Genomic DNA, 12,914 nt, shown 5'->3' on the forward strand with positions numbered 1-12,914 from the left:
CAGACGGCCCCACTATGGAAAAGGAATTGGCAGACCTGAGGGGAAAAAATGCGGCTCTTCAGGCTCGTGCTTTGGACTTGGAATCTCGGCTTATGGAATCCAGAGCTGCACAGCAAGGAACCGCAGGTTGGCCAGTGACAGGGGACAGGTCTGCGTGGGTTGAAAAAATTTGTGGAGACCCTGGGACTTATTTGGATTTCAAAACGGAGATGCGTTATTTTTTGGAACTGCACAGCGCTCAGTTTGTGGATGACGCGCAGAAAGTTTCTCACGTAATTAGTCACCTGTCGGGCTCTGCCAAGAGCTGGGTGAGGCCGTTAATTGCCTTGGAGATTGAAGCGCTCAAGAATCTGTCCAAATTCTGGCAGGCTATGGACTTTATCTACTCAGATGAAAGTTTAATTGACAAGACACAGGAGGAGTTGTTAGCTTTGAAGCAGGGCAAATCCACGGTGCATGATTATTGGTCCGAGTTCGCCATGCTTATACACAAACTGGGCTGGAAATTGGAGTCACAGCCAGTACAAGCTCTATTTAAGGGAGGTTTGAACTCGGAAGTTAAGGACGAACTGGCCAGGGGTCCACGCCCTAAGGACATGGATGGGTTAACGAAGGCTGCGCTTGCGGTGGGGTTGAGACAAGAAGCCAGACAGCGGGAAAGGAGACAAGGCAAGGAAATGTCAATGCCCAGGATTGATGACGTTCTAGCCAGGGTGCGAAAGGGGAAGATCTTCACCAAGTTGGACCTCCGGGGGGCGTACAATCTCATCAGAGTTCAAGAGGGCAATGAGTGGAAAACCACCATGTTCACCCCGCTGGGGGCATTTAAGTATCTCGTTATGCCTTTCGGATTACAGTGCGGAAGTCCCTGTTTCCAAGCCTTCATGCACCACGTGCTAGGGCCTTTGCTGTACCGGAACTGCGTTTGTTTCCTGGACGATGTGCTGGTGTACTCGGACAACGGGAAACAGCACGTCAAGGACGTACGGGAGGTCCTGAGCAAACTTAAGGAGCATCGATTGTGGGTGAAGCTGGAGAAGTGTCAGTTCCACACGGAAGAGGTCGAGTTCCTGGGTTACAGGCTGTCAGACAAGGGTCTGGCCATGGATCCAGAGAAGGTGAAGCCGGTGGTGGAATGGGAAAGCCCTAAGACCAGGAAGGATGTTCAGCGTTTCCTGGGCTTCAGCAATTTCTATAGGAAATTCATCAAAGGTTTCACGAAACTGACGGCGCCCATAACGGACTGTCTTAGTGCCAAGAAGAAGTTTCACTGGACGGAGGCGGCACAAGAAGGTTTCGAGCAGCTAAAGAGGGTCTTTGCATCAGAGGAGCAACTAATCCACATCAACCCCGATCAACCACTATGGGTTGAGACGGACGCCTCTGATTGGGCGATTGGGGCAGTTTTACTGCAGCCAGATCAAAAAGGGGAGTGGCGTCCGTGTGCCTTCTTTTCATGGAAACTGAGTAAATCGGAGCAGAACTATACTATCTACAATATGGAATTGCTTGCAATCGTCGCTGCGTTCAAACAATGGCGCCATTTTCTGATTGGAGCGAGGCACCAAATCTTGGTGTGCACCGACCACAAGAATTTGGAATACTGGCGAACGGCGAGGGTGTTGTGCCAGAGACAGATAAGGTGGGCGGAGTTCTTTGCCAACTTTAACTTTCAGATCCAGTATGTGCCAGGAGAACAGAACGCGAGGGCCGATGCCCTGTCACGGAAACCGGAGTATATGGCGGAAGAAGGGGCCCCGGTGGCAAGACTGATGTTCCCCGAGAGCAAGTGGATGTGTGTGGGGGGGTGTTGGTCAAGGACGATGAACTGATGGGGCTGCTCAGAGAGGATGACTTTGCCAGGCAAAATTTGGGGGAGTTAAGGCAAAGGGGAGGTTCCGAGGGAGGTTTCGAAGTAAAGGGAGGGCTCCTGTACTATAGGGGAGCTTTGTATGTCACGGGAGAAAACCTTAGGAACAGAGTGCTCAAACAGCTTCACGATAGCTGCACGGCGGGGCACTTTGGGCAGCACAAAACCATGTTGCTGGTCACCAGGGAATTTTGGTGGCCCAAGGTGAGGGAAGATGTCAAGGAGTACGTGAGAGGATGTGACACCTGCCAGAGAGCCAAAGAGGAAAGGGCGGCGCCCACTGGTTTGCTGGAACCTTTGCCCACACCGGGCAGGCCATGGGAGTTGGTGGCGGAAGACTTCATCACTGATCTGCCCAGGTCCAGGGGAAAGACAGTGATCATGGTGGTGGTGGACCTTCTAACAAAAATGTGCCATTTTGTGGCCTGCTCGCATGCCGTGACGGCAGAAGAAACAGCCAAGCTGTTCGTTCAACACATGTTTAGGTTACACGGGCTAACCACGCGAGTGGTCTCAGATAGGGGGACTCAGTTCACCTCGCGTTTCTGGCGCAGACTCATGAGTCTGTTGCAGGTGGAGGTGAGTTTTACCACAGCCAGGCACCCGGAGACCAATGGGCAGGCGGAGAGAGCAAATGCTGTCTTGCAACAGTATTTGTGGTGTTATGTTAGTCAGAGACCTAGCGAGTGGGTGGACAAACTTGCTCTGGCTGAGTTTGCCTACAACAACGCGGATAATGTTTCCACAGGAATGACTCCGTTTTTTGCTAACCATGGTTGTCACCCAAGGGCATTCCCGGGGAGGGGGGAGGAGTCATGGAGTGTGCCCGCAGCGGAACACTTTGCGGAGGAAATGGAGGCGATCCACCTGCAGCTGCAGTTGAACTAGGAAAGGGCCAAGGAGGTCTACAAGAGGCAGGCCGACAAGCATCGGTGGCCTGGGGAAGTGATCCGGGTTGGGGATAAGGTGTGGTTGTCCACGCAAGGGTTGCCCTGGAAAGGAGGTTGCAAGCAGCTCAAACCCAGGAGGGTGGGACCATTTGAGGTAATCCAACAAATCAACCTGGTGGCCTTTAAGCTGTGGTTGCCTCCAGTTTTTCACCGGTCACTGCTCTCCCCCTACAGGGAGGGGGGTAGGAGGCAGGGTGGTGGGGGTGGGGAACCTCCACCACCTGAAATGGAGGAATGGGAGCAGTGCAACAAGGTGACGGAAATACTGGATTCTCACTGGCATGGGGGGCAGTTACAGTACCTGGTGGCGTGGGAAGGGGCCCCAAGCTCAGAGAACACCTGAGTTCTGGAAAGCTGTGTCACAGAAGAGGACCTAGTGGAGGAGTTTCACAATTTTTTCCCTGACAAGCCCAAACCCCGGGGTAGGTCATTGCAACATGTGTTCGAGACAACGGACGATTAAGAGGAGTTCGAGGGTTTCCCACCATCGGAAGAGGAGGAAGAAGGAGAAGTAGTAGTAGTATATTGGGGAACACGAGGAATGGGGGACTTGACGGAGGTTTCTGATGTGACGGATGAGGAGGAGGGTAGTTTTACAGGTTTTCCACCCGCCACCCCGGATGGAGAAGAAATGGAGGCAGTCGAGGCTCCCGGAGGGGATGGATGTCAGGGAAAGGGAGGCAGCCAGAGAAGGGGGGGAGGGCATGGAAGCACTTACCGAGAGCCTAAACAGCCCTTTTCCAGCCAGTCCTCTGAATCAGAGACTGAATTAGGGAGTGGCCAGTCTGTTCCAGGAACTAGCTATTTTCAAAAGAGGGGAAGTAAGAGGCGTTCCCTGCCTCGCTGGGCATGCTGGTCTAGAAAGAAACGTCACGAAAATTCAGAAGCGTCAACTGACTAAGCAACATGGACGCGTTGTTTGGAGCTCCTGAGTTGGCTTGTAATTTGCAGTAATAAATCTACCGGACAGAAGTGGCTCGGTGCCTGGAATGTTATCTGCAAACTAGCTTGGCAGCAAACACATCCCTCACAATAACAGACCCGCATCGAGGATGAAGGAAGTCATAAAAGAAAATGGATCTGAAATTTGGTTAAAATATACTGTCCATATAGAGTCTTTTTAGGTACGTTTTTATTTCTGTTATGGTTCTTTTTGTTAATATTGTTATTTCTTTTCTGTTTTTCCTTTTTCCTATTTCTTTTTTCATTTTTATTTGTTATATAATGTATGTCTGTGTGTTATGTTTGTTTGTCTGCACATAAAGACCCCCAATGCGTTACTCAAGCAGCCTATTTGGTTTGTTTTAAACCCCCATCCATTATTTCTCATCAAAACATTATATACTGACACATCGCTACAAGTAAAGGTGGATCTGGCTGGCCATCTCACCACTAGAATTATTTTTTTAAATTTTTTTTTCAAATATTTTTTATTAGTTTACATCAAAATAAAATAAAACATACATTATTTTCACATTCAGATATTCATAGTCTTTCTTTTTTAGACTTCCTTCAGCTTTTCCATAAATCTTTCGTAGTCATTATTAGTTTACGCATTTCTTTTACCTTATATTGTCATTATTTAAATCTTTTTCCCTTCATTTCCTTTTAACAATATCTCTCGCTTTTCACAGTGCTCTTTTGAAACCTTCTAGAATTCAGACCATTACTGGAGTCAAACAGGGATGCATTTTGGCACCTTTCCTGTTTAATTTTTATATTAATGACATGGTTAAAGAACTGGAGGGCCTACAGTTTGCCCCTGTCACAATTCTCAACCAAAAACTCTTAGTCTTAATGTATGCTGATGACCTAGCACTTGTATCTAGAACCCAGGTAGGCCTGAGACGGCTGCTTGCAAAATTAAGTTCATATTGCACGAGGGATGCTTTATCTATAAACTGTGATAAGATGCAGGTCATTGTATTTGGGAAGCACCCTAAAAAGCATGTTTGGCACCTGGATGAACACATCATAAACCAAGTAAATACGTTTAAATATCTGGGATTGGTTTATTCAGAAACAGCATCTTGGAATATACAGCTATCCAATATTAAATTTGCAAGCCTTTAAATCAGCAAAAGCCATTTTGAAATTCACTGCTTGTAAAGGTGGAAATTGTTACGATATGAGAGCAACGCAGCTGCAAACAGCCAGCTTGAAAACATCACATGATGGGGCTGTCTGTGGGAAACAGTGTTACAGTCAGTTCACAGGGCAATTCACCGGAATTTGCTCAGAGTGTAATATGAGACCTTCCTCTTGCATATGTACAGGAAGTCTCTGCCACTTGCTGGATGGAGTCTGAAGTGATCTGACATGTTTTCTGTAGTGCTGCAGAGTCAGAAATAAAGTGATGTAAATAGATTTCTGGCTATCTCCTTTGCCTGCTGGGAAGCAAGGAGGGAGGGGGTGTGCATTTTCCCACGCTGGGAGATGTCGCCTATTGAGACCTATCCTGGACTTGCGGGGATTGCAGCCAGGGAGGTCACTGGTAAAGAAGCCGGGAGCCTGGGAGAGGGGCCACACTCTCCCGAAGAAGGCTTGTTTTCCAACAGAAATCTGGTCAACCCAGCTCTATCGGTGTATAAAGCAAAAACAACGGCCCAGATTTTATATGGTGAAGAGGTTTGGGGTACCTCAAAGGTCTCTGGTTTGGAACCCTCACAGAAATATTTTTTAAGAGTTCTTTTAGGTTTACCCAAAGATATGCAATCTGCCATGGTCAGGTTGGAAACTCTCATGTTGAGCATAGAGAGCCAAATAGATAAAATAATTCTCTGTTACTGGTTTACAGTTCAACAGATGGACAACACTAGGCTACCCAAAAAATGCCTGATTGAGCTCTCGAACAGATTACCCCTTAAAAACTGGGTACATCACGCTGCCCAGCTGATGGGCAAATGTGACCTCTCAGTGACCGAGATCAAAGAACTTCCCTTATATTCCCAGAAAAATATCTTTAAATGAACCATAAGGGCAGTGGCAACTAAAAACGACCTAAACTCTATGTGCACATCTACATGCACCCCATTATATTTTAAACTTAGAGAGGCCAGCCAATGAACATACATCTTATTTTAATAAATTGACTTTTGCACAACTTGGGAAAGCTTTTACAGAGTTACGATTAAATACAATAAACTCTGCTTATAGAGATGGGAGACACAGAGGCAGACCAACAAATGAATGTGTTTGCATTAGGAGATGCCCTGAAGTAGAGGACCTTATGCATTATATCTCGCGCTGCCCCTTATATAATGAAGCAAGAGAACAATTTTTAGCACCTATAATGACAAGGTCCCCTGGCCAGAACCCCTCTGACATGATTTTATTTCTCCTCACAGACATAGATAAGTATGTGACCTGGCGTGTAGCACTCTTTGCAATTGCCACCAGGAAAATTAGAGCAAATTATATAGCCAAGGTAGCCACCAACTGTAAAGGAGATGAATTTATTTGACACTATCTACATCAAGCTATATTCTAACTTTATCACCAAATTCCGTATATAATTGCACACTGTATTAATTAACAATATTTTTAATATATTAGTGGCCATTTGATAATTTTAGCTTATAAATTGTAATGTTTAATGTCTTAATTTGTATATTAAGGTACTTTTATAGCTCTGTTTAGAGTAGGTAATGTCTTGATAATATAAATGTTTTAAGTTTTTTGTATCAATTCAGTATATTTTCTTTTAATTGTTGAATGATTCTGTGTACATTGCAGCAGCCTTTGGCTATGTGCAATAAAACTGACTGACTGACTAATCATGTCAGCAAATTCTCACATACTCTTTACAAAAGAGATGTAAAGATTTTTCAGATGATGAAGTGAAGGTATTAAATGCTATCATCCATTACCTGTCCATAGTTGTCTATTCCAGACACTAATCTGTTGAGGTTTAGCAAATCAAATGATGATCGAAGAGCCTGTCCAAGGGTGGTTAATCCTGCCGCTTGTAGATTTTTCAGTTCATTCATGAAAGTAGCATGGTTCTCCTTCCATCCAGCCTACAAAGTAACATTATTCCACACTTACTTTGTGATAGTCTAATTTTTTTAAAAAATCTGCAAGGCAAATAGCAGCTTTTCTTCAAAACATTGGGGGTGAGGATGAAAGAATGCACGACACTCCTCACACGGGTAAGCTGTGAGCAAAACCATCGACCAGAAGTATTTCCATCTCATCTATTATTTACAGTGGTACCTCGGGTTACATACGCTTCAGGTTACAGATTCCACTAACCCAGAAATATTACCTCGGGTTAAGAACATTGCTTCAGGATGAGAACAGAAATCGTGCAGCAGCAGGAGGCCCCATTAGATAAAATGGTGCTTCGGGTGAAGAACAGTTTCAGGTTAAGAACGAATTAAGTTATTAATTAAGTCCTCCAGAACAAATTAAGTTCTTAACCCGAGGTATCACTGTATTACATTCATATCCCACCTTTTCTCTAAGTAGCAAGATGGCATACGCTTCTCCCTCTCTCCATTTTATCTTCACAACAACCCTATAAAATAGGTTTGGCTGAGAGACATTGCGTGGCTCAAGGTCATCCAACTGGCTTCATGGCTAACTGGGGATTTGAACTGCGGTCTCCTAGGTCCTAGTCCAGCACTTTAACCACTACAAAATTTTTCACTTCCACAGAAGGCAGCTTGCCCAGTGCTTTCCCCTGTTGGCAGTGTCTTTTAGAACCCATTCCAGTGCATTTAAGTGAACAATTACAGAGGATGTCTGAATCCTGAATCCTTGGGTATCATTAAGTTAAACTGAATTTCACTAGGTAGGAACACATGCTGAATAGGTCACTCTCCTTCATATCAAACCAAGTCCCAGTACAAGACACGTTTTCCTGAAGACTAATTCCCCAAGCCTTTTTCTTATGCGGTGAGAAAGAGAACACTGCCAATTCTATGAAGTAGGTTCAGATTCTGTATACCTTCCTTCCCCATATATATGTATAAATAGGCTTTCCTGCTTACAGTATGTACTGAACACCTAAGAAGAAATTTTTGAGGCACAATAGTGTTGCAGGAATTTAGACCAAGGGTGGGGTGGGGTGGGGGTTCTGCCCACCCCAGTGCCTTAACAGACTCACAAAGCACCACACAATACATACACTATTTCAGATGTATATTTTATTCTGTTTCAAAAAGGGCCCCCATAAATAAGGGCAGCCTGGAAACTGCATTTCAGAAAGGGAAGATTACAGGGTCCATCTGAAAGCTGGGTAGACAAGGTTTCCAAAACCCAGTGCATTCAAATGACCAGTCAAAAGGCAACCTACCAGCATTAGCTAACAACACCCTCTGAGGCAGAACACACTGGTACTGCAGGCTGTCTTTCAGCATCTCTTTATTGGAACAATATTTCAGTACACGGAAATGTTGCAGTCAATCGAAACCTCCATTAGCTACATTGTATCAACTTCTAATTGTTTCCCTGAGTTCAAGGGTAGGACTTCTTAAAGCGCTCGCTTCTCCAAACTGCAGAAACCTACAAATATTTGTATAAAATCAACTTTATATTGGATCAACACCGTCCAAACTTCATTTTACTCAGGGAACCAAGGACTACCAAAGGGGGGACAGCCATAATCCTTGAAGCATACACAGGAACCTCTTGCTCAAGAAATAATCCCTGGCATCCTGGCAGATGGGTTCTTGACGAGTAGTCATCAACAGATAATAGTGGACTATTCAAGACTAGATAGCACTCCCAGTCAAGACAAAGGAGTGCAATTGCTTGGCTGAGAGCACCAGGAACTTGTAAATATCCCTACTGTATCACTTGATGGGTGATGGGCAAGAGAGGTTGGGGGCAAACTTTTCTGTGATGTGTATGATGTATCCGTGATGTATGTGTGATGTTTCCCCAAGGGTGTTTATGGGAAATTGGGAAACTGATAGAAGTTGGAGCATCCTTTTGTTCAAGGCTTCTTCCTGTTTCTCCCATGTGGTGGGTCGAAGTCCTGTCGCAGCAGTTTTTGGAATAAAGATCAAGCCTACTGGCTGCTGTTTTGCTCATATATTCTTGGCTAGCGTCTTTGGTAATTTCCTTTAACAGTATGAAGAGCACTAAATCATCTGCATACATCAAGATTAAGATCTTTCTGTTCCTAATTACTGGAGAGTGAAAGTTTGCGCTGGCTAAACATGGCAGCAAATCATTAATATAGAAGTTCAAAGGAGTGGCAGCCACAATGCTACCTTACGTCAATGATCGCAACAATCTGAAGGCAGTATTCAACCATTATTTGGAGATGATTTGGTACTAACATTAGAAGTGTTGAGAGATTCCATTCCACCTTTTGGTTCAGACATGGAACTGTTGCATATCACATGTCTGTTTACATTCCAGCACTGTTTGCTGAAATAAGCGGAACTTCCATTGTGTTGCTTTTGGCTTTTGCTTTTGCCTCTCAGAAGACACGGCAAGGAGAGATGGCATGTTTCTTTGTCTTGATTTATGTTTAATAAATCCATAGTATAGAAGTCTCACGGGAGACAGATGTCGATATTACTGGTTTCCTGTTTCTTTGTACCAGTTGCTCTCTGCCTTTCACAGAGATACGATGTATATTCATTTCTGTCTGCATAGTTAGAAATAAAATGTAGCGATGTAGCACATATATTTCTTGTCCTTCTGCTGCTTGGATACTCTGCGTAATGGGAACGTGCCTGGAGCCTCATCAAAGGCTCAGGTCGTTAATCACCGTTGGAGGAGATTCCGGAGGACTCGACTGAAGGATGAGCTTTTTCAGCTCAATCGTAGCGGAGGCTCAAAGATTTTTGGTCATGGGCTCCAGAAGACGGATTGCAGCTTATCTTCTCTGCGTGTCAAGAAGATTGATGAGAGGTATGTGCTCTTGCCCCGGGAAGCCTGCCAGTCCCTAATTAATTGGCAATAAGGGTGGACTTTGAACTTCTAGACAAAAGCACTGACCGGCTGCGGCAGAAGCAAAAGCCTCATGCAGTGTGCTTTTCGAACCGCAGCCTGCTTTAAAGACACAGACATGGCTAATGCTAAAGTAACGGAAGCCCTTTAAACCGCGATGAGGGTACCGAAGCTCTCAAAGGCTTTGTGATACAGCTAGCACTACGTCGGGAATGGGTGCAGTATGCAGAAGCCCGGCTAATGCAAAGAGGGTCTGTTTAATAATAATAATAATAATAATAATTTATTTGTACCCCACACATCTGGCTGGGTTTCCCCAGCCACTCTGGGCGGCTTCCACAGAGACCAAAAATACACTAAAATGTCACACATCAAAAACTTCCCTGAACAGGGCTGCCTTAAGATGTCTTCTGAATGTCAAGTAGTTGTTTATCGCTTTGACATCTGATGGGAGGGCATTCCACAGGGCGGGCACCACTACCGAGAAGGCCCTCTGCCTGGTTCCCTGTAGCTTTGCTTCTCGCAATGAGGGAACCACCAGAAGGCCCTCGGCGCTGGACCTCAGCGTCCGGGCAGAACAATGGGGGTGGAGATGCTCCTTCAGGTATACTGGGCCAAGGCCGTCTAGGGCTTTAAAGGTCAACACCAGCACTTTGAATTGTGCTCGGAAACGTACTGGGTGTTATGTGGTCCCGGAGGCCACCACGAGTCACCCGTCTAGCTGCCACATTCTGGATTAGTTGAAGTTTCCAGGTCACCTTCAAAGGTAACCCCACGTAGAGCGCATTGCAGTAGTCCAAGCGGGAGATAACTAGAGCATGCACCACTCTGACGAGACAGTCCGCGGGCAGGTAGGGTCTCAGCCTGCGTACCAGGTGGAGCTGGTAGACAGCTGACCTGGATACAGAATTGACCTGCGCCTCCATGGACAGCTGTGAATCCAAAATGACTCCCAGGCTGCGCACCTGGTCCTTCAGGGGCACAGTTACCCCATTCAGGACCAGGGAGTCGTCCACACCAGCCCGCCCCCTGTCCCCCAAAAACAGTACTTCTGTCTTGTCAGGATTCAACCTCAAGCCATTAGCCACCATCCATCCTCCAACCGCCTCCAGGCACTCACACAGATCCTTCACCGCCTTCACTGGTTCTGATTTAAAAGAGAGGTAGAGCTGGGTATCATCTCCATATTGATGGACACCCAGCCCAAACCCCCTGATGATCTCTCCCAACGGCTTCATATAGATGTTAAAAAGTGTGGGGGAGAGAACGGAACCCTGAGGCACCCCACAAGTGAGGGCCCAGGGGTCTGAACACTCATCCCCCCCCCCCACTTTCTGAACACGGCCCAGGAGGAAGGAGCGAAACCACTGTATAACAGTGCCCCCAGATCCCAGCCCCTCTAGACGGTCCAGAAGGATGTTATGGTCGATTGTATCAAAGGCTGTTGAGAGATGCAGCAGAACTAGAAAACAGCTCTCACCTTTGTCCCTAGCTCGCCGGAGATCATCAACCATCGTGACCAAGGCAGTTTCAGTCCCATGATGAGGCCTGAATCTCAATTGGAAGGGATCCAAATGGTTCGCATCCTGAAGATGTGCTTGGAGTTGTTCTGCAACCACACGCTCAATCACCTTGCCCAAGAATGGAAGATTTGAGACTAGGCGATAGTTGGCCATCGTGGCCGCATCTAAAGATGGTTTTTTAAGAAGCGGTTTAATAACCGCCTCTTTCAGCAGGTCTGGGAAGACTCCCTCACGGAGGGAAGCATTCACCACCCCATGAAGCCCATCGCCCAGCCCTTCCCAGCTAGCTTTTATAAGCCAGGATGGGCAAGGATCAAGGAGACAGGTGGTTGGTTTCACTCGTCCAAGCAGCCTGTCCACATCCTCGGAGGTAACAGATTGGAATTGATCCCACGCAACTTGACTAGACAGGACTCTAGCACTCTCCCACCCCGGCCCTGCTCCCACGGTGGTGTCTATCTACTTTCAAATAAGACTGATTTTATCTGCAAAAAACTGCAAAATCGTTGCAGGAGATCTTGGGGTCTTTACAAGGCCCCGGTGGTAAAGGTGGTTCCGTTAAATTGTGGACCACCTGAAAGAGTCTCCTGCTACTATTTTCTGCAGATGCAATAGAGGCAGTGAAGAAAGTCTTCTTCGCCGTCGCTATCGCCACTTGGTATGCTTGACGTTGAGCTCTAACCTGTGTCCGGTCAGCTTCAGAATGGGTCCTCCGCCACCGACGCTCTAGCCGTCTCAGCGATTGTTTCATCGCCCTCAGCTCCGAAGAAAACCACGGAGCTGTCCGGGCTCCATGCAATCGGAGAGGGCGCTTCGGAGCCAAACAGTCAATAGCCCTGGTTAACTCCACATTCCAGCGGGCCACCAGGGAATCAGCTGAAAGGCCATCAACATGGGATAAAGCATCCCTTACCACTCTCTGGAAACCATTTGGATCCATTAAGTGGCGGGGGCGGACCATCTGAATTGGTCCCACCTCCCTGCAGAGGGGAAGGGTCGCGGAGAAGTCCAGTTGCACCAGGAAGTGATCTGACCATGGCACTTCTTTTGTTTCACTTTTACTTAGTGTCAGGTCGCTAGAGGTGAACACCAGGTCTAAGGCATGTCCATGACTATGGGTTGGGCAAAACATATTCAGGGACAGCCCCATGGAGGCCATGCTTTCCACGAAGTCCCAATCGGCCCCTTGTAAGGTCGTGTCAGTATGGATGTTAAAATCCCCATGGATAACCAAACTAGGTGTCTCCAGGAGAACATCCGCCACGATAACATATGCCATGTGATAACAGATGCCCCCCCCCAGCTCCAATGACCCCAGAGTGGGAGGCTAAGGATTCCACAGCAAGGGGAATTCTGACGCTTATTGTGTCCCCTGAAGAGCTTTGTCTTTTGCGCGGTAAGGCCTCAGCCAAATTGATGTGGGACAGTCTTAAGGATTCACATTTAAGAACGGAAGTGGGAGCTTCTTTGTTCTTTTATGCCAAGTTGCATGATATGGCACTTGCTGAAGGAGCAGGTGTACGTGCTCACCTCATGGAAATGCAGAATCTCAGGCATGAGTTGCAACAGCATGGAATCACCGTTCCAGAGGCTGTGTATTCCTTCATGATTCTACATTCTTTGGGTTCCAGTTGGGAAGCGATTGCCAGCCAGCTTGCTGTT

General features: G+C 46.6%; 1 protein-coding gene across 6 annotated transcripts in view; it reads right to left on the reverse strand.

The window, feature by feature from the left end:
* Positions 1–12,914, reverse strand: part of LOC310668826 (integrator complex subunit 6-like) — a 165,921-nt gene that overhangs the window by 117,938 nt on the left and 35,069 nt on the right. For 4 of the 6 annotated variants that reach the window (XM_083422149.1, XM_083422145.1, XM_083422144.1 and 1 more), the window contains one exon: positions 6,690–6,839. The exons of 1 other annotated variant lie outside the window; for it this stretch is intronic. In XM_083422149.1, the coding sequence (XP_083278275.1) occupies positions 6,690–6,839 (150 nt within the window). Of the gene's footprint in view, positions 1–4,939; positions 5,155–6,689; positions 6,840–12,914 lie in introns of those variants that run through there. One more of the 6 variants, XM_083422148.1, reaches the window with a different exon arrangement.

This window comes from Podarcis tiliguerta (genome assembly GCF_965153285.1).
Source record: "Podarcis tiliguerta genome assembly, chromosome: W".
Classification (NCBI taxonomy): Eukaryota; Metazoa; Chordata; class Lepidosauria; order Squamata; family Lacertidae; genus Podarcis; species Podarcis tiliguerta.